At 38.0% G+C, this 27994-nt stretch overlaps 3 protein-coding genes across 6 annotated transcripts in view; 1 reads left to right on the forward strand and 2 right to left on the reverse strand.

Moving 5' to 3' along the window:
• Window positions 1–1447: 1447 nt before the first annotated feature.
• LOC122982620 (glucose-6-phosphate 1-dehydrogenase) lies at window positions 1448–12882 on the forward strand. 4 transcript variants are annotated; one of them, XM_044352035.1, is made up of 14 exons: window positions 1480–1524; window positions 2801–2845; window positions 4269–4390; window positions 7677–7714; window positions 7842–7950; window positions 8439–8656; window positions 9247–9405; window positions 9961–10086; window positions 10378–10471; window positions 10575–10761; window positions 10859–11094; window positions 11254–11330; window positions 11525–11617; window positions 11701–12882. In XM_044352035.1, exons 1-14 carry the CDS (start codon window positions 1503–1505, stop codon window positions 11789–11791), a joined length of 1617 nt encoding a protein of 538 aa, XP_044207970.1. In that variant the 5' UTR covers window positions 1480–1502; the 3' UTR covers window positions 11792–12882. The 4 variants fall into 4 exon arrangements, with proteins under 4 accessions (XP_044207972.1, XP_044207970.1, XP_044207971.1 ...); XM_044352036.1 differs by lacking the exon at window positions 1480–1524 and adding an exon at window positions 1552–1706; XM_044352037.1 differs by lacking the exon at window positions 2801–2845 and having other exon boundaries at window positions 1448–1524.
• Window positions 12883–14050: 1168 nt separating this feature from the next.
• On the reverse strand, window positions 14051–20147 carry LOC122982876 (glycerol-3-phosphate dehydrogenase [NAD(+)], cytoplasmic). Its single transcript, XM_044352473.1, has 8 exons — window positions 20003–20147; window positions 18520–18697; window positions 18020–18160; window positions 17686–17824; window positions 17036–17148; window positions 15492–15728; window positions 15273–15379; window positions 14051–15138 (listed from the first exon to the last, which is right to left on the reverse strand). Exons 1-8 carry the CDS (start codon window positions 20044–20046, stop codon window positions 15042–15044), a joined length of 1056 nt encoding a protein of 351 aa, XP_044208408.1. The 5' UTR covers window positions 20047–20147; the 3' UTR covers window positions 14051–15041.
• Window positions 20148–24403: 4256 nt separating this feature from the next.
• The window catches only part of LOC122982117 (acid-sensing ion channel 1-like), a 50978-nt gene continuing 47387 nt past the window's right edge, over window positions 24404–27994 (reverse strand). The window contains exon 10 of the mRNA XM_044351155.1: window positions 24404–27774. Coding sequence (XP_044207090.1) covers window positions 27655–27774 — 120 coding nt within the window. The 3' untranslated portion in view covers window positions 24404–27654. The remainder of the gene's footprint in view (window positions 27775–27994) is intronic.

A 27994-nucleotide genomic window follows, 5' to 3' on the forward strand; every position in this document is an offset into this window, starting at 1 on the left:
ACTAAGATGGTGGTAAAAATTACCACTATCCATTCTCTCAAATATGCTGCTCTTTAAGTGTTGGATAATGCAGGAGAAAGTAAAGGACCAGTGCCAATGTTTTGCTCATTTAGTACAAATCACATATAATTTACATTAGAGCTAACCATGTTTAACAATGCTTTTTTCCCATGATTTCAGGCATCCATTGCTTTCCATTTTAGGGCTGCAAGTATTGATAAATGTATTAATTTACTGCATTAAAAATAATGTTGCAGATTAAGTTTCTGTCTGCATTACTAAACTGGTAAATATTACCTGCTAATCATTAGTAGGGTGTGTTAGCATTGTTATTGTGAATATATTCGCTTTTAGATAAAAGCACCACTGTCTCTACAGCCTCACAGAGCTGCTAGTGTGGCTGTAGACTCTTTCTTAAAAATAAAACTATATTTGAGACCCATTTTTAAAGATTTATGTCTTCAGCATGAATCAGTGGGCTTGTGGCTGAGAGCCACACTCAAGCAGGAGAGTCATAAAGTATTGAGACATGGACTAAGACTGTTGGTTTTGGGCTTTTCATGGGATTTATTGTCAGTAACAAAACTACAGAACATCACCAGCTTTATCCTTTAAAATCGATATTAAAAACATGAACCTTTCCTTTAAAAGTATTTGTAAATGTTTCTTGACAAAAGAAAAAAAAAAGTCAATAACTTAAAACAGTTTCACAGTTTTTCATGTCTGTCTTAAAACCACAGTCAGGTGTCCAAATGAACATTGAAACAGGTTCTTTCCATTAGAAGATCCCTTCATAATACACTTTAAATGTAAGTCATGGGGGGCAAAATCCACATACCTCCTTCTGTGCAAAAATGTATTTAAAAGTTTATCTGAAGATAATATGAAGCTTCAGTTAGTCAAATCAAGTAGATATCTTTCAACGTTAGTCTTTTTAGTGCCAAAGTCCCTCTTTGTTACTATACTTCCTCCGCAGCTCAACAGGAAAACACAACATCAGGAAGTAAATAAGGCAGATATCCACTTGATATGACTAACTCAGACTGCTGAAGCCTCATATAAGCTTTAGATCAACTTTTAAACGCATTTTTGCACAAAATGTGTGAACACACTGGATTTTAGCCACCATCATTTACACTGAAAATGCATTTGAAGATCTTTGAATAACCAGTATGAACAGGAGGAATGATTACAACGAGGAAAACCTTTTTCAGGGTTCATATGGGCACCTGACAGACTTGAAAAATTGTTAACCTATCCTTCAAAAACTGTATATATATTTTTTTTAAAATAAAGATTTAAAACAGATTGAATTTTGTTTTATTTTACACCTTCTCGTTCTTGTGTTTCCTCATACTTATGTACTTACCTGTCCAGTTTTCATTATGTTGAAAAGTATGTGTGTGCAGAGAGTAGGAGGAGGAGGGTGAACGGGGGTGGTGGGGTGGTACAGTTAAACCACGCCCACCTGCAGAGCGGGTTACGTCACTCAGTCTACAGTGATGGGGACTCGAGCGAGCGCTGGTGAGTTTCTCCCAAACCAATAAAATCTCTCATTTCTGCTTTGTCACTTGAACAGGGAAGTAGGCAAATGTGGAGCAGCAGTGCCGAGGCTCGCTGTGTGTGTGTGTGTATATATAAAGTCTGAGTCCTGTCGTCCAGCTGCCTTAGTCACAGCTTTGACTGCCAGGTTATCATGTCGACTCGTAAGTAGCCGTTACTATCGCTTCCGTTGTTTAATTAACCGTTTTTATATGTAATTGCACGTAGCTACTCGTAAGCTATGTGCCGCCTGCTAGCTGTAAATGGTAATTTGTGAATTGTCATGTTGTCATATCACCATGTAAAGCCAAGAGCTGATGACAGTGCGGATTTTTAGTATTAGCCACAAGTTTACAGTATATAAAACACCGTGGAGCTCAGTTTAGCAGCTTTATCTGACCCGTTTCATCCTTGATGTTAGCAGCTAACGTTAACTGAGTCACTCATGTGAAACAAAAATGTTAGCCTCGATTTGTTAGCCAAACGAGCTTTATCACGGTGTTGTTGCAGTGAGGTGAGGTTTAGCCCTTTAAATAAGGGATTTGGTGGAGGATTTGACTAATATCATTATAGTTTGTTGTGCGTTGTGTGAGCGTCAGGCTATTTCTGGGAGCTGTATTGACCATCTGACATAAATCCACGTGTAGTCCCTCCTGAGTGTTGTTTACTATGTCAAGGATGATATGTATATATAACCTTACACGACTGTTGAGGTCTATCCATCGTCATAGAGACACTTCAGGGATGCATAGCAGATTTCCTATAACCAACGCAGCCTGCAGGTTCAGCTAAGGGTGAAAACAGGGAAGTCAGTGTTGATATGATTAAAAAAATAGTGTAGTACTTCCTGATTTGACTCACTGTTACCAAATGAAATTAGTCACAAGGAAATCTGAGATTGCCCATTCTCAATATGCCGCTCCTTATCATTTAAGTATTGTTAAATGTAGGACCAGTGCCAATGGTTTTTCCTGTCACACCACATATACTTTACATCAGAGCTAACCATGTTTAACAATGCTGTTGAGCTTTACAAATGTATTTTTTTCCACAGTTTCAGGCATCAGTTGGTTTCCTTTTTAGGGCTGCAACTACTAATTTAATTTATTAAATTACAGCAAATTTAATTAGATGTATTAATCTATTAACCACTTGGGCCATAAAAGTCATAAAATGGTATAAAATGTCCATCCCACTCCCCTACATGTCTGCAAATGTCTTTTTTTTGGTCCAAAATCCAAAGATATTCACTTTACAGTTGCAGAAAACCAAGGAAACCAGCAACTCCTGGAACCAGAGAAAGGTGACTCGTGACTCAAAATGATAGTTGTTGCAGTTTCTTTTATTAATCAAGTAGAACATAGAGGCAGTGTATTTTCTGACATTTAGTCTATGAAATGTCAGAAAATGATGAAAAATACCCCAACTTCAGGGAAGGTGATGTTGTCAGATATCAAGGCAAGTCGATTTTATTTGTATAACCCAATATCACAGATCACAAATTTGCTTCAGGGGACTTTTCAGCCTGTACAGCAATACAACATCATCTGCCCTTTAGACCCTTGAGTCAAATAAGGAAAAACTCCCCATAAAACCCCTTTTTAACAGGTTTAAAAAAAAAAAACGGAAGAGCAACAGAGGTGGGATCCCTCTCCCAGGACGGACAGATGTGCAATAGATGTTGTGTGTACAGAATAGAACACAAATTACAGAATACACCATCGAACAGGGTAACAAAATTATAATGGATTTATGATATATATGAAGAATGTGATGAAGAGGACGCCAAGCAGTTGTCCAGTTGCAACCAGAACAGTATAGTATAGTTTTTGTCTGACTAACAGTCCCCAAAGATATTCAATTTACAATATTACAAAACAGAAAAATGCAGCAAATTGTCACATTTGAAAGGCTAAAACCAGTGAATGTTGAGGTTTTTTGCTTGAAAAGTGATTGAAACTGAAATATTACCATGAACATCAAGTCTATTACTTACTGTCAATGTCAGTGCAGACTTTTCAAATTCCACTGTGCTGCATTACCTAAACTGCTCTCCTTATCAGCAGTATTACATTGACAAATATGACATGCAAGCTTTGTTTACTCTGGGATAGATTACATGTCTAATGCAAACTTCAGAGGGCTGCTTATGCAAAAGAAATGGAAGGAACGGGCTCTACTTGTTGCCTTTTTATATTTAGTCTCTTGAAATCTGTTAGGGTGCTACCAGCCAGGAGAAAAAGTCTATTGGCTTCACATACTAGGTGTGCACTCACAAACTTTCTTTTTTAACATTTTTCTTTTTATTAAATCATTGGCAACAGTCCACCGTGATCTATAATAGGCTGCCAACTGATTTAATACTCATTTCACTCATTCAGAAACGAGTGGAAATCAATGGCTGCCTGGAAGGGTAGGAAAAATGCACTAAAAGTGCACAGCCTTTGACAAAGGTCAGCAAAAATGTTAAGTGTGCATGATGAATGTAGTTAAGGAGCTAAAACTTGCACGCGCATTATCTTCTTTTTTGTGTTCTTGCATGCAAGACAGTAACTCCACCAGCCAAATGTTGAGTAATGTTCTCAACACTGTACTAATTGTTATGCAGGTTTAGTGCCCCTGGCAAATTCCTGTTTGGTTCACAGCCTGTATTTGTCCTCTTGATGGTTGGTTTAATATTTAAATCTTTGTTTTTCACTGGAGTTTTCTTTTTGTCTACTTTTTAGAGAAAACGACCACCATCCCCCTCTCTCGCTCAGAGGTGTTTGGGGAGCTGAGGAAGGAGCTTCATGAAGATGAAGAATTCCATCAGTCTGATGCTCACATCTTCATCATCATGGGAGCCTCGGTGAGAGCCGGGGAGGGGACTTAAAAGTCTGTTTAGTGATTGTTTAAGTAAGGTGTAAAAATGGGAACTGATAAGGCAATGCATGCTTGTGAAATTAAATGAAAGGGTTAATGATCTGGAGCAATCTTGATCCCACAAAATGTACAATGTGATTCAGAAAATAATGAGGCTTTTAAGATGCTTGTTCACTCAATTATTACTATTATTTTTGGTACATGTATAATGTACAGTGCAACTTGGGCAAGATTTTTTTTGGCCGTCTTTTCAAAGAAAGTGTGTTGAAATCTTCCAAAATACTGCAATAATTGCACATGATCTGATTAAGGAAATGTTGAAACTGATTTCACCAAACTTCTGCAAACAAGCACCTCTCAGTCGACCCAGCTTTCAAAAGACTAGAATTGGGACAGTGAAAACCTCAAGGTTCCTCTTTATTTATCATTTCAATAGTGTTTGATAGCTATGATTTACTACAGTCATAGTCAGGAGCACTGGGTATTATTCAAGAATTTTGCCAATGTGATGTGTAAGTTTTTGTGCTGTAACTTTTTTTCCTAATATTTCACACTGTGAAACATAAACATACTTTAATTTTAAAAAAAAATAAAATACAGTAAAATTAACAGCATTTTTATTTAATTATTACAAAATTTAAGTTAAAGCGGCTATAATTTATATTTTCATTATAACATGTATAATATGTATCAAATGTATTATGTGAGAGGCGTTACTTGTGGTGATGAACCAATTGTACCACAACTGTCACAACCGACTGCAGCTCCTCTCGGCTTTACGGAGCTTTATAGTGAGTTTCAGCTCATTGTTTAGCTGTCTGGCTAGCAGTTTTACTCTTTTGGTTTGTCTCACTGCTCTCATAGTGTTCTTTTCTCTCAAAGAATCCATTGTACACTACCTGCTCAGCACAAAAATGGCAAACAGTTAGCGACTAGCTGGTGAACATAATGGAGCATTTAGCTGCTAAAGGGCCAGATATTTCTCTCAGGTGTTGGTAGGGACCAAAAACTAAGTTAAAGGACATTGTTGCTCCTTAAGTGCTAAATAAATAAATGTTAATACATGAATAAATGAGCAAAACAAGCAAATGTTTGCTAACAAGTTTTCCATATTAACTTAAAAGGTGATAATGGTACGTCAGAAATCAGTTATTCCAGGTTTAACCAGCAAAATAAACCAGGCTTAAAATCTGATTGAGTATTACAGTTAAATGTTTTGTGATATTCTGTTTCAATATTCTGTTGAGTTTGTTTGTTACTTGAAAATGTGATACATTTAGTTTCTTTCCATCCAAAGAATGTAATAAGGAAAGTCAGTTTTTTTTCACCACTTACTATATTTCCTCATACCATTTAGGTGTTGAGTTGAGGAAGTTAAACTATTTCAGGCACTCTGAAACTCTTTTAGTCCTGTTTCCTTCTTTCTTTGTTACATTATGTCTCCATTTATTCCCCCTCTGTGCCTTCTCTTTCTCTGCCAGGGCTTCAGTCTATCCAAATGTGTCTTCTTCTTCTTAAATTGTTTCTATAATTAAAAAATAACATGCCTAACACTACTGTAAATCTAAACATAACTATCTATGATACCATGTATACTAATACCCAGTTACATCTTAACATTTAGCAATAAATTTGCTTTCACTAGTCAAACCATGTTTTTTTAAAAACAACCATTTTCTTATCATCTTTTTATAATCCTTAAAGACACAACTTGTGTGGAAACAGATAGTTTGGCCAGGCTACAGTAGCTCACCGGCTGTGTCCTTCTATCTCTTGCACTGTTTGCTCTCGGGTGAGGAGAGAGTCGCTGTCATTGAATTCTGCAGTGTCATTGACTGTCAGCGTTTTCCTTTCAGTACGATACACAGGCGGATCAGGGGAACGCCTTGGCAGTGTGCAGTCTCACTCTGGTTGTGTTTTTTTTCATGGATACGTGTGTGTGACCTGTTGCAAGCTAGTGGTTTTTTTCTTTTGTTGGTTTTCTTTTTTTAAATGGCCCTGTCACGTTTATCACTACATTTTGCTAACATTTACTCACCACCACTAATTCAACAGTTATTGCATTCCAGCTTCATGCCGATATGAGAGGTTTGACTGAGTGCAACAAGTTAGTCCTTTGCTAATGTTGCAGGACACTGTGCAAACCAAATCTGCTGCCCTCTAATTAATTCACAGCTAAGGAACAGAGAGGCCAACAGTTTACTGTTATAATGGGAATTACTTTCAATTAATTTGACTTTTAATGTCATGTTATGTGGCACAATTCATGGTAACACTTTACTTTTTACACTTACTCCCTATTTGACATTTATAAGCACTATTTAAAAATTTAATAAATAGTTTATAACACTGTATTGCAGCAGTTGTACGCAGTTATAAGGACATTTTTAAGTATTTATTAATGCACAGAATTCTAACTTCTCCCATGAAGACAATTTTGTATTATTAAAACTGTTTTACTGTGTTGTCATTAATTATCTGTTTACACACCAGCCTCCACTTATGCACATCCACAGAGGGGTTATAGTTGTTAACAAATTTATAAACTGCTTATGAATGCCAACTAGTGAAGGTTAAAGTAAAATGTCGCCCAATTTGTCCTTGTATTGAAGTTTGTCTTTAGTCATCACTAATGAAACCTGATGTCTCCTGTCAGGTTGAACAATGTCCAGCAGATGCCTTTTATCTAACAGAGACTGAGGGCCTGGTGTTCTCTGTGAAACATGTCGAACACTGTCAAAAGATGATTGTGTTACATTTCCTCCTATAGTACCTCATTTTATCTTCCACTTCATTTTACTTAAATTAAATTCTATGTGTTATGCGTCTCTTTTTTTATATGTCTTTCTATATCTGAACACTTTGAGTTGCTTTGTTTTTGAAAGGTGCTGTGCAAATAAACTTGCCTTGCCTCATAGTTAATCCACTAAGCAACTGGTTCTTCCACATGATTTCATTAAGCAACTGGACCATCTTTTGTTTCCACACTGTCTCTTGGTGGTTGGCACTTGCTTCCAGTGGGATTACTAAGGTTGCGTCATTCTTAAATAAGCCAAAGCAGCCTACTTACCTGTTACCACACAGTGTGACCTGTAGAGCTGCTGCATCTTGAGACTTTAGTACAGTGGAAAATAATTGGCAGCCTCACAGCGTGCACTGATTAAATAGCACCACAGTTGGTCCCAAACACTGCGTCAGCATTCAATGATTGTGTACATAACATATATTTTTAAGGTGAAATCATATTTCTGATCGTGTGTTTGCACCTGTAGGGGGATCTGGCCAAGAAGAAAATCTACCCAACTCTATGGTAAGTGAACCCCAGTGAAAGGCTTTCACATCACTAACACAGCAGAGGCCGATGAAAGATACGATTCAAATCTGGACCGGTGCTTCTGAAGTTGCGTATAATAAAACATTTCTCTGTTTTCTCTCAGGTGGTTGTTCAGAGACGGCCTCCTCCCCGAGCAGACCTATTTTGTGGGATTTGCTCGCTCTGACCTGACAGTTGATGCCATCCGGACATCATGCATGCCATACCTGAAGGTACAACTTGACCTTTTAAGTAACAGTTTTTTTTCCCCTTGTAATATAATTTTTCATTTTTAATTGAGAGGAGGTAGTAGGATTTACTGCAGATAGTAGCAAACATTATACAAACACCATGTAAATAAAAACCTTTCAAGGCAAGAAAATAAATATAGAAAAAAATGAAAGAAAGAAACAAAACAAAACAATAAAAAATCCAACTGAACTTAATCTCAAGGTGATAGTTATCAAATAAATGAGTCATAACACAAATGCATACCATTTAAAAAAAAAAAAAAAAAAAAAAAAAAAAAAAAGATAATAAATATACTCACTTTTAACTTTTCCAGTGTGAATTTTTCTGCTCTAAATTAAAACTTACTGTATGAATTCTCTTTTCACTTATTTTAAAGCGATTTTCTTGTCAATAGAATTTTTTTTCACACAATTTTTAATGATCCTAGTTAAATCCATGCTTGCTTAAATGTTTTCACTCTCTGGCCCAGGTGGCAGACTCAGAAGCAGATCGGTTGACAGCCTTCTTCAGCAGGAACACCTACATCAGTGGGAAATATGCAGAAGAAGGTTCCTTCTCCAAGCTCAACACACACATCCAGTCTCTGCCCGGAGGAACCGAGGCAAACCGTCTCTTCTACCTGGCCCTGCCGCCCACCGTCTACCACGATGTTACCAAGAACATCAAGCACCACTGTATGAGCACAAAGTCAGTACACACACCTCTCTCACTAACTGTGTCATATGGTTTTACTCGTTGCTTTGCAAGCGTCTGTTTCACCTGCTATGTCTGAATATCTGCAAACAACTAGAAGTCACTCCCAGCAGGCAATGAGAAGGCTGCCATTCTTTAAGATGTGACAGTGTGCCCAAACTCCAGCTTTCTTATGTAAAGCTTCATTTTTTGCATTTTAGGACATAAAACAGGTCTACCATCACCAGCAGTAGTAACATGGGCAACATTACCAGTACAGGTGGAAGTTCTAGGCGCTTCCATAGGCACAAGAGAAAAACCTTTCCTTTCTCTTTGACCTCATCTGTTTCCTCCATAAGTAGATCTGATGGAGGACAAAAGTTATCCTCACAAGCTACTATCTCACTTTCGAACTCTTACTTTTGAACTCTATAGTGAAATCAATCCCAGAGTGTAAAAAGACCAATCCTATCATGATTCAAGTGGAAACCCACTCATGATTATTATGGTGATGTGTGAAGAAAGGTGACCAAAGTATGAAACAAAGTGGACAGGACTTGATATGTTCATTTTCTTCTGTTTGTGTATGTGTGTGTGTTCTGTAGAGGCTGGAACAGGGTGATTGTAGAGAAGCCGTTTGGACATGACCTTCAGAGCTCTGAGGAGCTGTCCACTCACCTCTCCTCGCTCTTCACCGAGGAACAGATCTACCGTATAGATCACTATCTGGGCAAAGAAATGGTGCAGAACCTCATGGTGCTCAGGTAAGAAAAAAACATCTTCAGACTCCTTACAGCCCTGCAAGGATTTGCAATCTTCAAGGTGTGACAATTCATACATAAGATTTATTTATTACTGTATATAATGCTTGGTGATTGTCAAATAGGATATTATCAAATGCTGTAAATTGGGATAAAGTTTTCTGGTGAACAAATATAAAAGAACAAAGTCTCAGAGAGCCTGTAACTGAACAGCCATCATGATGAATATAACTCAAAACACGTTATGCAGTTTTTTTCTCAGCATCACTGGTGTTAATTTTAAGTAATCTTGTGCAATATGGACAAAGGAGGGATTATTTAATTTCATACTTAACCAAAGATCTGCTGTTGATTTAAGGTATTAATTAGAATTATGCAACACTTCAGTTTAAGCTGGTTGGTGGTTTAGAAAAGTCCCCAAGCATGTTACACAAAGTAAATAGAAGTCAGCCTTTAACTGAGAACAAAACAGAAGATAAATGTCTATTCATGTTGTCACGAGCAGCTGTCGTGCTGCTGAGCCGGAGAACTGTTATGTTGATGTGATGTTTGTTGCAGGTTTGGAAACCGCATCTTTGGGCCAATCTGGAACAGGGACAGTGTGGCTTGTGTTGTCCTCACCTTTAAAGAACCCTTTGGCACTCAGGGACGAGGAGGATACTTTGATGATTTTGGCATCATCCGGTGAGTGGGAAAAAAAATAAATCTATAGTTTGTCTTTGCACTGCAGTAATAAGATGTACTGCTTCTGTACCAGGTATAAAGGGAAGTTATTTTAACCATTTTTAGTTATATTGTAATCATCAGTATCTTAATACTGACAGCTCACTGCAAATTACCCTATTGATGATGGATAGCTTTGACTAGTGTTAATAGTGTATCAGTATCACTTATCATTTTAATGAACACGATCACAAGCATCACTGTCTCCTCTCTGTCTGTTGTGTGACCATCTGTTTCCTTTGTCGTGATCAGCGATGTCATGCAGAACCACTTGCTCCAGATGCTTTGTCTGGTTGCCATGGAGAAACCAGCTTCCACCAGCTCTGACGATGTCAGGGATGAAAAGGTTCACAACACTACAACACTCTCAACGCTACAAATATGGAGATTTGTTATATTTTATGTTTGAGAGTATGTAGTGTTCTCTTATCATGCGTTCCCTCTTGTAGGTGAAAGTGCTGAAGTGCATTGCTCCAGCATCTATGTCCGATGTGGTGCTGGGTCAGTATGTGGGGGATCCGGAGGGTGAAGGAGATGCCAAACTGGGTTACCTTGATGATACCACTGTACCTAAAGGATCAACTCAAGCCACCTTCGCCACAGTTGTGCTCTATGTGCACAACGAGCGCTGGGATGGTAAAGATAATTTGCCTTTTCATGAAACAAATCCTGCTGATCTCACATTTTCCTTTCAAAGATACATTAGCATGAACATTTTTTTTTTCCTCTTCAGGTGTCCCTTTCATCCTTCGCTGTGGAAAAGCTTTGAATGAGAGGAAGGCCGAGGTGCGGCTGCAGTTCACAGATGTCCCTGGGGACATTTTTGGAAATCAGTGTCGCAGGAATGAGCTGGTGGTGCGTGTGCAGCCGAACGAGGCCGTCTATGCCAAGATGATGAGCAAGAAACCCGGCGTGTACTTCAGCCCTGAGGAAACTGAGCTGGACCTCACCTACAAGAGTAGATACAAGGCAGGTCCAAACACATTTAGATATGCAGATAAATCCAGCTAGAGCTTTAAATAACGGGACTAAAAAAGCTAATCAAGTTATGTACATCACATGTTCAATTTTTCTGCCTTGTTTTCTAATTTAAAACGTAATTTCAAACAACTTGTTTCCTGTTTTCAGGATGTGAAGCTTCCAGACGCTTACGAACGTCTCATCCTGGATGTCTTCTGTGGGAGTCAGATGCACTTTGTACGCAGGTCTGTCTTTGATTTCCACAACAGTTGTCTCATGTCATACTTGCAAACTGAACCTTGTTGTGAAATAGCATGTTAACACAAGATGGCGCCATAGTGCATCTTTTCTCTGCCTCTGCATGACTGACACCTGTTTTAAAATCTGATATTTTTTTACACAAAGCAGCCATTTTTATGTCTCTATGTCAATTTTGCAGTGATGAACTAAGGGAAGCATGGAGGATCTTCACACCTCTCCTTCATCAGATAGACAGGGAGAAGCCAAAACCTACGATTTACAAATATGGAAGGTAGGAAATGTTGTTAACTCTGCCCTTAATTGGAATTTAATACCAGGAGTAGGTCGTAACGGCTTCTCTTTTTTTCTTCGTAGCCGTGGACCAGTAGAAGCAGACGAGCTTGCGAAGAGGGTCGGATTTCGCTATGAAGGCACTTACAAATGGGTCAACCCTCACAGACTTTGAATTGTGATGAGATGAGGGAGGAATATAGAGGTAGAATAGTGGGCGGGGTGCAGCAGGGTGAGCGAGCCGTGTAATGTTCCAATACTGGAGTGTCTTTTGAGGAAGGAGGTGTTTCCACCATGTGGATCCATCACAGTAGCAGCAAAGAAGAAAGAAGCTATTTTAAAAAAAATTGAGTATTTCTCAGGTAAAGCAATTATTCTTCGGAGCTAATTCATCAGACATTCAAAAAAGAGTTGTGAATTTACACATTAGCTTATACCACAGTTTTGGTGGTAGTTTATTTTTCATAGCAGCACGGCAACTTTCTGTATTTTAATTTTAAAGATGGGGGACCAAGTCATTTGGAGAGGGAACAAATAAAATCTTGAGTTAGTTACTTTCGTGAACAAAATAATGTCTGATGAAGTGGCTCCGTGTTCCTGTCTCCATTAATTAGGTCATGGTTTTTGTCAGGATGGTAAATGGAATGAGTAACTAGAGCAGAGCAACAACAAAACACACAGCTGAGTCATGCTCACCCAGTGAAAACACCGTACCAAAGATGGTAACTGAACACAGCAGAGACGAGAAACAACAGGAGTGATTGTCCACCAGCTGACACTCTTATAACAATTGCGATTGTAATACCATATGCTTTGACTGCATTTATTAATCACACTTAGTGGAATTTCTTTTTATAACTTGTGTGCTCTGTTTGCCCCCACTGCCTGGGACCAAGGACATCATGGCTGTTTAATATAAACAGACTGTGGTTTCCGAAGGTCAATGCAGGCAGTGTCTCTTCAAAGCATTCATACTGGAATAGTCTTAAGTGTCCTTATGGACAAGCAAAGCGAGCTCTCTGTCTTGTTTAGTAGCCCCCCTCCCAACCGAGTTTCATTCCTTTTTGTTACGTTATTTAATGTTTATTTAAGTTACTGATGTTCATTCCATATTTCAAATATCCAGGCAAGCAGCGATGTCTCTTCCACTGGTCAACAGAATGTCTTTGTAACAACGTACTGTATACTGCTGTTAACTGCACACTCACATGTAAAGCTAGCTATATTTCCACAACTTGTAATAAACTAGTTTTGCTTCTCTGTGAATGTGTTTCATGTTTGTGGTGCTGCTGGTTTCTTATTGTTTCAAAGCACTTAATGACCTTTTTTAAATAGGTATATTTGGAGAGGATATTTTAAATTAACATCAGCCTTTGAATAAAAAATCTTATGACTAATATGTTTTTCTTTAGGTTTGGTTGATTCTTACTTGGAACAGTTCTAGATAAGTGTATTTGCTAGTTCAAACTACAAAGATGGCTGACACAATCAGAAATTAGAATAGAAATTATTCAGAAACTATTTTGATAATGAATTAATAGTTTGTCATTTTTTAGTGAAAATGTTAAACTTTCATTGGTTCCAGCTTGTTGATTGTGAGGATTTGCTGCTTTTGTCATGTGATAGTAAACTTAGCATGTTTGGGTTTTGTTTGTTAGTCAGATAAAACAATTTAGAGTCCATGTGATGGACATTTTCACTTTTTTTTACATTTTATAGACAACACAATGAATTAAGATAACCTGAATAATGAAAATAATCAATAGTTGCAGGCCTAGTGTATAATCCCATAGAAGTACACAAGTTGCAAGAAAAAGAGTTAAGATTTAGCTGATTTAAGATAGTTTATCTACCAACTACCAGACTTGACTGCAGTGTCAGTAACAAATTCACTGACTATGACTACTAGTACTGCTGTGTTCTGCCACACTACAGTGATGTTACAGCGGCTTGACAGCTGATGAAAGTCTTCTGCCACATCATAAGGTTCTGGGTAAAAGTGCCACACAATTACAGGCTTAAGATCACAGAAGACATTTTCATAGCCAGAAATTTTGTGTTTACATGTCTTATTACTACAAAACCATTGTTTACTTGCCGTTGGTCAGCAGTTTCTCCCCTTTAACCTTTTTCTCTGATGAAGGTTTAAGAACTGTAGAATTTAACTTTATTCAACATTTTAGTTGATATTAGTTCATTTTAAGTCAGAGTTTGAAATGAATTACTTTGGATATGATGCACAGTGTCATAGTACTATTACTGGTATTTTCATGTAATGGATCTTTCCATTCATTCTGCCATGAATGTGATACTGTCAGTTCTGTTAATAGAGCGGTGCGGTATCAGTTGTCTGTTCTGTAATGCAGTAGTTTTCCGTCAGTATTGCGGTGCTGTGTAGTCTAATGTGAGAGTGAGAGAAAAATGATTCCAACAATGATTTGATGACTTAATTTATTCACAGACAAATGTTGACATAATTTCCAACACACATTAGCCGTAACTGAGTGAAAACACGACTAGGAAGGATCACAGTGACAAATGGCGTAGTGGACGGAAATTAAGGAGGTAAGTCTTTGGTTTAACAAAAAAAAAAAAAAAGAAGACTTTGCAACTGCGCTTTTTAAGGCACTTGCATGTTTTGTTAAAAACAGTTGCTGTGCGATCGACATTATGTTAATACAGTACGAGACAGGAAATATAGTGTATTATGTAAGAGAGCATAACGTGAACGGCACAAAGAGGTGAGGTATTACATCTATAATTAAATATTTTCTGGTGATGGACAAGCATTCACTGGACGGCAACATAAATGTTACATAAGGATAAGTTCCCCTACTGAAGGCTGTCAAAAGGTCTTTACCCTGAGCGGCTGTCAAAATCTGAATGCATGATTCAATGCCATTTAAACATTGTGCAATGTTAGTGACTGAAGGGCAGTCAAGACAGGAGTCAAATCAAACATTTTCTAATTTAATTTAATTTAATTATGATATTTTTGATATCCTGTGAAGTCTGGATGTTCCAGTTGCGAGTTGGCTGCTGTTCTCGAAGTGACACTATGCATTCTGATTTCATCTGGCTCAGAAAAAAGAAAAACCTCCTCAGGTAAAAAGACCTATCAGACCATCTCATGAGGAAAGACACCTCAACAATTATCCTTCAAGTTTCGGTATACGTCAGGAAATGAAAGAAAAAAAAAAAAAAGATGTTAGAAACTGAATGTTAAGGATAAAGTGGTTGAACTAGAGCTGATCACACACAAATGTCATGCAACATCTTCCACTCACTGGCTGGAGCCATTTCGTAGCATGACAGCTGTGGAGTGGTTGGTCATCACCAGTCTATATCTGACAGGTAACAGATGAAAAAGTGGTAATGTTCTCCATTTAGAAGGCACTTTGTTTTTCTTTTTCTTTTTTTTTTTTCTACATGTGCTCTGGATGGTTCTGCAAACAGCTGATAAACTCTGTGACTGGATGGCCCTGGTAGCAGGTCTGATACACTGCATTGAACAGTGGGAACCTGGAGGAAGGAGGAGTTGCTGATGAGTGAAAAAATAATGCTGATCGATGGCTTTTCTATCCAGTGCAAAAGGAAAACAGTGCTGCAGTGTATTTGGCTCCCTATGTTGCGCATTGTGTTGGAGCTTAACTTACTTGTCAATCAAGTTTTTGTGCTTGAGGATGAGATAGACCTCAGCTGCTGTTGCTGGTCCCTGCAGCTTCTGACCATTCAGCATCTCTTTCTCCAGCTCCTCGATGGACTGAGCAAGAGATGAAACGTGACACATTTCATGAGTTCTCAAAAAAAAAAAAAAGATGGGTGTATTTGCTTCAGGAACAACACAAACACACACACAAAATCTAAGCTCTCACCTTCCCTGTCTTCACAAAAGCTTCAGCTACTTTGCGGTTACGGCCGCCGTAGCAGGTTGTGATGAGGTCAGCCACGCCGCAGCTCTCCAAGAAGGTTGCAGAGGACACGGGCCCGGCCGTGCAGAAAATGCGAGCAAAGGCGATCATCTCCATGAGGCCCAACCTGATCACCGCTGCCTTAGTGTTGTCCCCGAAGCCCAGTCCGTCACAGAAACCTGCCCCGACCGCAACAATGTTCTAAAGGAAAGGAGGAAAAGAGTAAGCAAGATCTGGAAAATTTAGACGAGGCAGACTACCTGGAGGAGAACAGTGTTCAAATAAATATGAGCGCAGTGGGTCTGACGGAGGACCTGTGATGAAGCTCCAAGGTAAACACTGATTATGATGAAATCATAATGGAAAATGCAATCTCCAGGGAGTGCTGTACTTTTCCTCTCAGTTTTTTTTCCTGTTTATCTATACCCAGTTAAACACTGCAAAAATTGAACATATTTTCCAAAAAAAAAAAAAAAAAAAAAAAAAAAAAACTTCGACTCATCAATATATTTCATCAAGGCATAGCCCCAGACAACACTGTCTGTCACAACAGCGATTTGTCCATTTGCCAATTTATGACAAAAGTTGAGCTGGGTTCATGAAGCATTTATGCAGAATAACACTATTTGAGAACTAGGAAGACCCAATGTTTGGTACATAGACATGAAACTGGAATTACGCTTCTCCAAAGATACACGAAAATGTCTCTGCAAACCTATGCAGTGTGGAAGTGTTGTAGGTAACTGTAGGTCACACACACTTGCAGAGGAACCAACATGCACACTTTAACAATTTTCAACAACACATCATGAGGACCTGCACATCAAGCATATTGATTGGTTGATTCGATTCCTGTCAGCTGGTGTGCCTGAAACGGAGACTAAAACAAACTTAATCGTATTACATTCAAGTAGAGGAGAAACCCGAATACACTGGGTTCTGGTTTTTTAACATTTGGCATGTATCCCTGGAGCAGATTTGCTGCTTATGAGAAGCTTAGACTAAATACATATCACTTTCTGTGATTTGTCAGCATTCCTGTAATGGCTGTATGATTTTGTGTATAAAAAAAAAAAAAAAAAAAAAATTGTTTTTGAACTTTTGCTCACAAACACAGACCTGCAGATAGTTCTGCAGCTGTCATGCGGGCTAAATGGACACTAGTTAAACTTGTTTAAACTATTTTCCATGTTGCATAATGGCAACATTAGCCGACTGCTATGACAAAAAAAAAAAAAAAAAAAAAAAAAAAAAAATCAATGCTGGTGCTATTTAGAAATGTATAATGAGTTGAGAGGCTTTCGTCCATTTTCCTTCCATCTGTGTGACCTGAGTGGTGAGTTCAAAGTCCGCCCTATTGATCTCTCTCACTATATACAGTATATCACTGGTTTTAGTGTCACCAATTCCAAAACAAGCCTGCTAGAGAAATGTGACTTTTATGGTAGTAAATGTGTAGTTATACACTGATATCAGACGTTACAGGCCAACATACACTGAAATCTCACCTTCAGGGCTCCACAGATCTCTACCACATCATGCTCCTCCACTACAGTCACTCGGAAGTTGTTGGTCTGCATGAGCTCCTTCAGGAGAGCCCCGTGGTTTTTATTCTTACTTCCTGGAAGCAGAAAGAAGGACTTGATTATCTTTTAACATCTCTGAAAAACTACTTGTTACAACTGTCACCTCTGTGCAAATATGAGAGTCATGGTAAAAAAAACAAAAAAAACAGCGACTTTTAGAGTACACCCCTAACAGGTTAGATTTGCCCGTCCTGCTTAAACAAATATTAATCCTGTCAAAACTAGTTTGTGTTCTTTGGTTTTAGAATACACTGATCCCATGAAGCATGCCGTCATGTGGTGCGTGCTAAGACATGAAAAAAGCAAATGTCAAACTGAACCAGCCGGCTCTGTCATTTACACAGCAACTACAAAGCAGATTAAACTTTTACCCCCGAGATGACAGTGCAGAAAGTTTAATGAAGAACACAAACTGGCAGGAAGACTAACAACTTGCTTCCTCTGTCAAGGCCAAAACTTGCGGTTTGTGACTTTAAATCTTGATCAGTCCTATAATAAGCAATCAAGGCACGGCATCAGTGTCACGGCAAGACTTACAAAACACAACCATACAACACAGTAATTAGACTAACCAATGGTGGTTTCACAAAACTTTTCATCAGCAACCTCATTGGCAATGTTGGCCCCCATCAGCACACTCATAGTGATACCGAGCTTCTCCTGGATTACATCAGAGATGAGTTTAAGTCCATCAGGCCCCTCGTCCACACCCTGGAGAACAGCAAACACAAGTTGTGTAATTACATTAAGTTACACACAGAGTGGTTGGTATTTGGGTCAAAGACCACACTGTACTTTAAACTCGCCACTGCAGTCTGGCGTACAACATGAATTACATCCACACAAAGCTTCAAAGACAAATTCATAAACAATTATAACAATGCAACACAATGAGCAAAGTCAAACCTTGATGAGGGAAATCCCCAGTGCGTCAGCCTTTATCTTGCCTTTAATGGTGTCACACACTTTCCCAACAAACTGGTGTGGGATCACAAACACCAAAATGTCTGCATCGCGGGATGCCTCCACCAGGTCCGGGACCGCCAGCTGGGAGGGGGGGTGGGTGAGGGGGGTGAGGATGGTGTCGTAAAAGAGAGAAGATACATCAAAGTCTGATGTAAGCTACCTTTGAACTGGTGTAACAATCTGCTTTGAGAGCGTGTTCAAAACACTGATTTTACAGTGGTTTTAAATCCATTATAAAAAAGACTATGAAGCTAATGTGGAGGCTGCGATGGAAGAAGCTATTTAAAGGAAAAGGACAAATTCAAGTACAAAGAAAATGCCTCAAGGACCCAAAAATAATAAAAATGTGAGACCACATCCATTCACAGTAACAGCAAAGAAACAGGCATTAAATTTGTACTACTGTTAGGATAAATTATGAGAAACCAACATTTTCTTACCACATTTGCTGGTAGCTTGTGACCAGGAAGGTACTTCACATTTTCGTGGTCAGTGTTGATTACTTCAGTCAGTTTGCGCCCATTCACCGTCTCCTCAAACACCCACATTTTTACAGTGTCATCAAATTTTGAATTCTGAGCAGCATTGGCACCCACTATCTTGGCGATGGCAGAACCCCTGTATTGTTTAGATTAGAAATCATGTAAAATTCACACTGAATTTCCATTAGTGTTTATTAGGAATAACATGGCAGGAAAACAGTCAGCGTGGGTAGCAGAAGAGGTGCGCTTATGATCAGTGGAGGTGTTTGAGATGATACATCCTACACTGATTAGGCCTTTTAAATCTAGATAGTAGATAGACAGTAGATAACACTTTTTTTTTTTTTTTTTTTTACTATCACCTGACTGCTGGTGTGATCATCAGGACCATTCATGTCACTCTTTGATCATAAACTGCTGCTTTCTGAGCAGGATGACCTGGCAACCTGTAAGCTGAAATATGTGACTATCTCTCCTCAGTATGTTCACTCAGTGTGGAAACAAAACTGGGCCAAACTACATGGAAAGATTTACTGATTTTGGGTTATTAAACAGCAACGTTATCTTATGGTTAAAAACAAGATTTGAGACACCATGCAAATGACTGGGCCATACATCAATTCGGCATTAACATAATGCACAAAGCATCAATGAACCTATTCATATTTAAACTTAACATTTGATCAGTATTGTAACTACAATAGTAAAAAACCACTGTGTGTAAATCTAATTTTGTTTGTCTGATTAAGTAAAGCTACATGCCGAATTGTACAGACGACTTTAAAGATTCTTTTTTTTTTTTTTGCCTAATATTATGTTTTTACCGCTTTTGGGATTTTAAAGTTGACAAGGTAGCTTTAAATTGCCCAACTGTTGAATGGAGTTTGGTTTGCCTGCAGAGAAAGCACCAATTGAGGGCTACTGATGGCAAGAACATTAAGCCATGCTGCCCCATGGTGGATGGGCGACTGAATGATGGCTGTAATTTAACATTAACGTCTAACAGTAGAGATGCTGGTGAGATTGAGCTAATTTAACATGTAATATAAGTTATTTATGCATTTCTGACACATTATGATTACATGAACGCAAAATTCCCCGTAGTCGTGACTGACAGGTGGCCAGTTTTCGCTATTCTCAGCCAGTTTCTTCGCACGTGACTTTAATTAAAGCTAAAACTGACAACTGTTAAGAACACAGCTTATGAAACGTTACATAGCAACAGTATAACGGCTCTTAAATCAAACTGACGTTACTATGGAAAATGCGGCTAATTAACGTTAGCTGCCTGTTTGCCTGGTGATGCTAAGTTGGCTAGCAACGGTGCACCGGGTTGACAAGCTATATCTCTGAACACGAGCTGATGGTCACTCAAACATAAAGTAAGCCATGTTTAACACACCGCATGTGTACGGTTACATACACTATCACGTTAACTTACCAATTTCCAGAGCCGATGATGCAGACTTTCTTCGGAGCTGCCATGGTGAAGTGGTAAACCGATGAGTTGGGAGGGGGTGAAGCTGCACTGACTGACTGCCGCTGTGTGGACCTGCAGTCTGGTTATGCAACGCTCAAACGCAGCTGCAAGCAGACCTCTGATTTTATTGGCCTGTCGGAGGGGGAGACACTGGCCCGCCCATGATAGCGAGGGCCAAGTCTGGTCACTCATTCATACAGACATTGAGAGGTCAGTAGGCTCAAAGTAAATCGGACAAAAGTCTAGGAGAGCTTTGCAGACTTGCTTCGCTTATAGGATTTATGGTGAAAACATGGGCCAACACATGAAATAACAACCTGAGAAGTTACTAAGGCTGCCTCAGTAGACTTATTGTCCAGACACACCAATTTACATCCAGTGACGGAAAATAATTAATACATTTAATCAAAAACTCAAAGGATAGGGTCACAATTTTTAAAGTCTGTCTTAAAACAACAGTCAGGTGACACACTGACAGAGGGGTTTTTTTTCTTGCTGTAATCATTCCTGCTGTTCATACTGACTTAAAAGTTTAAAAATCCTCTTCAAATGTGCTGGGGCCCAAATCCACAGTGTGTCCACACAGTCATTTTGTACTAAAAGTTTATCTGAGGCTTATGTGAGGCTTTAGCAGTCTGAGATAGTTATATCAGGTGGATATCATCAGGATCAAATTCCCTCTGTGTGTCCTTGGACAGTGTTTCCCTGTTGAGCTGCAGTGGAAGTATAGTAACAAAAAGAGGGACTATAGCACTAAAAAGACTGTAATGTTGAAAGATATCTACTTGATTTGACTAAATTTGGATGGCTGAAGCTTTATATTAGCTTCAGACAAACTTTTAAATACATTTTTGCACAGAAGGAGGACTGTGGAGTTTGTCCCTCATCACTTAAATTGCATTATAAAGGGATCTTCACAATGACTATTGTTTTAAGACAAACTTGAAAAATTGTGAACCCGTCCTTTAAGTATAATTTTGAGGTACTTTACTGAAGTATTTCCAATTTATGCAACTTCATATTTCTACTCCACTACATTTCAGGGGGAACACTGTATGCTTTACTTCATATTTAGACATTAGACAATTATACATACTGTACACAAGATAAGCAGAAAAATGTGGCTATCTTTTCTCAGTGTGGAGGCAACACTGTGCCAAACCACATGAAAAAAAACTAGTAATTTTGTGTTTGTTTATCCATCAGCAAAGTTACCTCACAGTTAAAAACAAGATTTGAGACAATAATATAATAATACAATAATATTAAAACGGTGTATGCTGTACTTCACTACATTTAGACATTAGACAGCTATGGCTACTAGTTCCTCAGATTAACATATTCATAACATATGTTTTCATGGACATATTTATTTGATAAACTATGATGCACTGTTTGACATAAAAATGCCCAACACTATATAAAGTAGTGAGACCCAGCAGCAACATTTAGATGCTACTTGCATATATCAATTATTATAATCAAATAATATGATATGTATAATAATAATATTATTATAATGATAATTATTATAATAATAAACCTCTAAAAGGCAACATTTTGTATGAGTACTTTCACTTTTCATACTTTAAGTGTATTGTACTGATAAAACTTATGTATTGTAAACATGGTATAATCTAAGATCTAAAATTTGTGGTACATCTTCCACCACTGGTTACACCACACTCAGTCCTTTCATCATTCAGTCCTTGAACTTTGTATGAACTGTCTTTCCATTTATGTTCTTGGGATGTGTTGGAGGAGACAGTTATTACAACAAAGTCCCTAAGGTATTGACAACTTTGTGATTTCAGTGAACAGACACATAAATAAATTAAATCCTGTAAAACACTATCAGTGTCATAAAGTCATAAAGCCAGTGCTGGAAAGTAAAGTTCAATGTAAGTAGAGGAATTATCCACTACTTACATATTTAATTGTGATACTGTGTTATACTTCTACACCAGTTCATATCAGAAGGAAATATTAAACTTTTTTTTCCCACATTACTTTGCAGATTCAGAGTTCACACACAAAACATATGATCATCTACAGTACACTCAGTTGTCGATTTAGCTAAAACTAAAAGTCTAGTACAACAATCCTACAGTCACTAGTCCGTCATGAAGGTTATCATGTTCAGTTTTTGTTGGAACTGTTTTAAAGAGCTGTCAAATCAACTTTAGTGTCATTTTAGAGGCTGTATTGTACTTTGTGGTGCAGTTGAATTGTATTGCGTTACACTGAGAGGTGTTTCTAATATTTCATCCACTGCATTTATATCAGTGAGGGTAGACTAAATATTTGAAATACCCCTCAGGAAAAAATACTAATAAATTGGCCTCTGAGTGTATAAAGTATGATGCGTTTATTAAACTATTTAATGGTATAAAAGCTCTACCTCAACCAACTACCAGATTAAAATGATGCTTACATGATAAAGCATCAGTAATAATAATAAAATTAATATAATATGTAAAGGGACATTCTACACAGTAAGGAATACTTTTACTTTTGATACTTAATTTAGCTAATAATGCATATTAAAATGATAAATGCAGGAGTTTGCACTGAAGTATTTCTATAGCATGTTAATGATACTTTTACCTAAGGATCTGAATACTTTCTCCACCAATGGATAAACCACTGTGTGGATTAGCCTACATTTCATTCACAGTACGTATGTCATACTGAGTTTTAACTCCAACTTTTAATGCAATCAGCGCATTAAAAGTCACAAGAGCGACCGCAGAAAGATCCGTATGGGAGAAATTTTTTGGTCTGAAGGACTCAAACAAAAGGGGACATTGTTGTGTAAGACTTGGAACAACCAACAGAAGAGGGGGTGTAGGAAGGAACTATAAACTTCAGATTCAGCAGTCTGATTTCTATGAGCAAGCACAAACTGAGAAAATACAGCTTACTTGACTAAAAACTATTCACTTCAAACGGTAGTATCATAAAGTCGTATTTTAATGAACTACAAGTGCTACTTTGGAGGAGCCCATCTGAGTTCTCATTTACTAAACATTCACTGATGTTGTTTGTAGTTTTACTTAAACTTGCCTTGTTAAAGATGACATCAGTGACTTTGCCAAATTTTAATATATTTGTGAAATAACACACTCTAACAACACTGTAATACTCTATAAGAGTCTAAGCTAGCGGCTCTGTGAGGCTGTAGCTACTTAAGGGACAGTGGCGCTTGTAGCTAACACTGCATGAAAAGAGGTGGAAACGGATCAGTAAACCTCTGCACACATAACAGGTTTGTCTGGTTTCACAGACCACAAAAGTCTGTTTCAACAGAACCACATAGCTGTATTTATCTGGGAAAGTGTACCAAATTGTGAACAGCTAAACAAAGCCCCCCTGGGGTGTTCTGTGAGGGGTTTTCACACCTCAGATGTTTGTATTTGACACCTTGGTGGTAGTCAAATGGTCTTCCTCATTTGGTCACTAGAATCAAACGCTGATTGGTCGTATTTTAATTATTCCCAACCCTCCAAGCCACAAAAATATTTGCTTATATGGCCCTCACATGCATTACCTTTCCATAAAAGTAGACACTAATGATGCAAACATGCTCACATTGACAGTTATAACATTCAGATATAATGCAGATATAATGTTTACCACATTCTCCATCTTAGTTTGGTGTTTCAGCATGTTAACATTTGCTAATTAGATTTCAGGTATTTGGCCATAAACCATATTGGACAAACTGGATTTTGGATCTGGTGATCACCAAAGGGATTACAATTCACCCTGAGGGGGACATGAATGTGTATAAAGAAATTCATAGAAATGTATCCAACAGCTTTTGAGACATTTCATTCATACCACATATTAACCTCCTCATGGCGCTAAAGGGAAACTAAGGGGATCACCGAAGTCTTCTTGTAATATTTCACAGAAAGTGAAAACTTTGACCTGCTGGTGATGCTAGATTAAAAGTCAGAGGGTCACCAAAGTATATATATAATACATCTTCTGGACACCATGAATGTTTGTACCAGATTTCATGGCAATCCATCAGTTGTTGAGATATTTCAGTCTGGACCAAATTGGTGGACCAACCAACAGACCAACATCCCTAGACCCACGCCGCTAGCATGGCTAAAAATGGTAAATTGTGTGATAATGATATACAGTGAAAAGTAACACTGGAACAACATGTCAAAGTCATTGTTTTGCCCTGAATTAATCTAATTTCCATTTCACTTCAAAACATGATGATGAAAAAGTGCATGTTATTGTGCAAAAGCGTAGCTCTTGATTGTATAGTAGTAGTAGTAGTAGTAGTAGTAGTAGTAGTAGTATAGTAGAAGTATAAATGATGACACATGACACCTGGAAGTGAATAAAAGTTACATAAAGTTAGCATTTAATTTTTAATATAACAACTGCTTCAAGTTCATAATTCATCTATATATCATCAGACAAAAATAATCGTCCTGTCATATCTAAAAAAAGAAAAAGAAAATGGAGGCCAAAACCAAACTGAACCTGAAAGCATGGCGGTCATGGGGACTTATTTTGAGATGCATGACTTCATGCAGTGGACACTGGAAAACAACAATCCAGCTGTTCATTTTAATTTCCTGATGAATACAGCATAAGCAGCTGTGATTGTAGCAATACAAACAAAAAACTAAATAGCCTCATACTTAAATGTTGTCTTTGATAAATAATTGTTCTTGTTACAATCATATTAACTGATTAGCATCATACTGTATGTACAGAAAAATTGATTTGAGACACACAGCTATAATCTATATTAAATAAATACAACAAGTACAACATTAGACAGTTTAGACTATGCTAATACAATAAGATTATTATCCATAGTCGTTGCAATATTTACATTTAATTTCAGCTGTATGATTGTGCTTGATAGTAACACTACACAGCTACACAGCTATATAATTCCCATTTTGTGTTGAGAATAACATAGAGCTCAATGGAAATGAGTGCAAGTAGGTTAATTACAACAGAATATTGTAAAATGGTTCAATTTTTGTAAACACAATCAGAACAGAGACAAACCCTTAAACATGCACTGCCAGAGCCAACATGTTTTACCAACTACAGCCTAACTCATAACAGATAACTGTTTTTTTGGATATGAGGGCAGCATTTCAAATCTTCCTTTATCAACTTCAGAATTTGGCACTGATGTCGGGCAACATTGCACACACAAACATATATACAGTATGTATGTACAAATAAATACATGCTCACAATATACAACCAAACACACAAACAGATGATGAAACAAACTGCAGTCAGACGTGCAGATTAACTGTTCATCGATGGACCACATTAAGGATGCCGGCTGTACAGTGCTACATGCAACTCGAGCCCTAGAAGATGTCAAACACATTCAAAAAAATGTCTTTTTATTCATTTTTTATCTTGCCACGTTAACACACCTGAAGGTTAGTTCCCTTAAATGTGATGAACAGCATCTACATGTAAAAATGTATGACATTCCCTTAAATGAATGAATTAAATTATGTTTTATACTCTTGCCAGGAGATTTGGGTTTTTTTCTACAGTTTTCAGTGATTGTCATTGAAAGGGAATTTGGAGCCAAATTATATGAAGGAAAAAAGCTTTTTAAGTATTTCTTCATAGTTGGGTTTGTGTAAATTGAATTTTGTGGCTCTGTCCAAAGGTAACAAAATCTGTCTACAAACACCTCCAAAGCTCATTAATTTACACTCTATGTTGTACCTCATCTCCTTGCAAAACTGGAGTGTAAAAACAAAATGCCGTTTGATAGTAAATGCTAGGTTGGATCAGCTGGAAGGACAAACTCTTGTGAATGTGGTTACAATTAAGGTTAAAGTTAAGGTTAGGGCTATGTTAAGGTTAGGGTTAGGGTCATGCACACAATGAAGAAACACAACATGTACAAATCTTGCAAGAGTTTCACAAATCGTCCCTCTGGCTGATCCAATCTAGCACCAACCCTGTTTGGTTGGGTTTTGTGCAGGACTATAGTGACTTCCTGGGGTCTTATGGTCACAGTGAGGTTGCCAGACAACCATCCGTATTATGGCAAATTGGTGTATCGTTTTTATACTTTTCTGTATGGATTAATTACATGAAATGTGTTAATTAGTGAGCCCTAGAGGTGCTGGTAGGTGGATTTTGTTACCAATTGATGGAGCCAGGCTGGCTGTTTCCCTGTTTCCAGTTTTTGTGCTAAGCTAAGCTAACCGGCTGGTAGCTGTAGCTTCATATTCAACAGACAAATATAGGAGTGGTATCAACTATGCTGTCTAACTCTAACGCCAGAAAGTAAATAGATGTATTTCCCAAAATGTCGAACTTTCCCTTTAAAGTGAGACTATATGTAACTTTGGAAAGAAAAAAATAACACATTCTTCCTTTTATGGAGGAAAGGTTGAAATCATAAGCAATAAAACACTCAATTGCTGAGTTAAATAGACTCAGAAGTTTTTCTGCTACAGCTTTATTTGGTCTGGTATGACCAGTAGCTTATGGTGGCTAATGTTAGCAAATTTTAGATACATACTGCTGTATACTGAGTCAGTATAAAAAAGAGTATACTTTAATAGTCCCTTGTGGCCACAATATAGCTTTTTCACAGCAGACATTTTGACTTGTCATAGTGAGAGAAGCACAGGTGCTACTAATAATATTAATAATGGATCTGTTCTATTCAAGTGTAACCGTGTGACATTGACCCATCATGCACAATACCAGGAACCTGAAACTGAAGCAGCTATCATTTAATTTTATGAACACCTGCGCTTTTCTATTGTGACATGTCAAAATGTCTTCCATGAAAAAGGCCATGACTGCCATTCAGTAAATGTTACAAAGGCTTGCTTAAATGCCAAATTCTGCTAATTTCAAGACATGAAATTTGCCTTTTTAAAGCCAGTTTTGCTTGGCTCATAAAGTCTTCAGAGTGCTGTCACCCTGCAAGATGAGGTAGTATAGCATATTGTCAAAATGCACAGGGTTTCACAAGGGAAGACTGTTATGAGGTTGAATGACATTAATATAAAAATGGAAAGGTGGTGAAAAATGGAAAAAGTCAAGTAAAACCTGATTTATGAAAACAATTTCAAGACAAAAGTGTAAAGAAAATGCAGTTCTGACATGCAATCCCTAAAGAAAATGACCTAAAATAATAAGAAAACCCTTCACATCAATTATTTCACAAAAAAACTCAAACACAAACAAAAAGCCAGCTTAAACAAAAATCAAACACCACCACATAGCTGTGATTTTAAATGCTGATTTACTGAAAACATATGAACTTAAGCTTAGTTCATGCCCCCATTTATTGTATCTGTTACTACCATATGTCTTGAAAAGCTGTTTACAGATGACCATGCAGTTTTTTTATTCATCACAACATGTTGATCACTGGTTTCTGCTGTCCTGCTGTCCGTGTGGCTCTCCTGTCACTTTAGCCACGTGTTCATCGCACTGTTCACAAACATTATCCAGGCACAGTTCAAACACGCTCTCTGTTGCTCCAGCAGTCTGGCTTACTGCAACGAACAAAGTCCATGGATCCCCTTAGAGACAAGAGAGAGCAGCAGCTCCCTGTTCACAGCTGCGGAAGCCTAGTGAAAGTTACTGACGTGACACTTGACATCGTCTAGGCTCAGGACTGTACCCTGGTCATTGTTGTTGTTGTGCTTGTGCTTCTTATCAGAGCAGCGACACAGCTTGTACTTTATTACCTGAGAGGATAAAAACAGAGCAGGTCACCTCCTGTCAGTTTTGGCTCAACAAGGACCGTAGAGTAAAAACACAGGATTCTTTTATCCAAAGAGGGTTCAATCAAGGGCAACTGGACTTGGTTGTAGATACTTGTAGACATTTCGCCCCTCATCCAAGGGGCTTCTTCAGTTCTAACTGACTGGTGGGGAGTCCCAGGTATTTAACCTTTGTGGGGTCATT

The sequence above is a fragment of the Thunnus albacares genome, chromosome 5 (genome assembly GCF_914725855.1).
Source record: "Thunnus albacares chromosome 5, fThuAlb1.1, whole genome shotgun sequence".
Lineage (NCBI taxonomy): Eukaryota > Metazoa > Chordata > Actinopteri > Scombriformes > Scombridae > Thunnus > Thunnus albacares.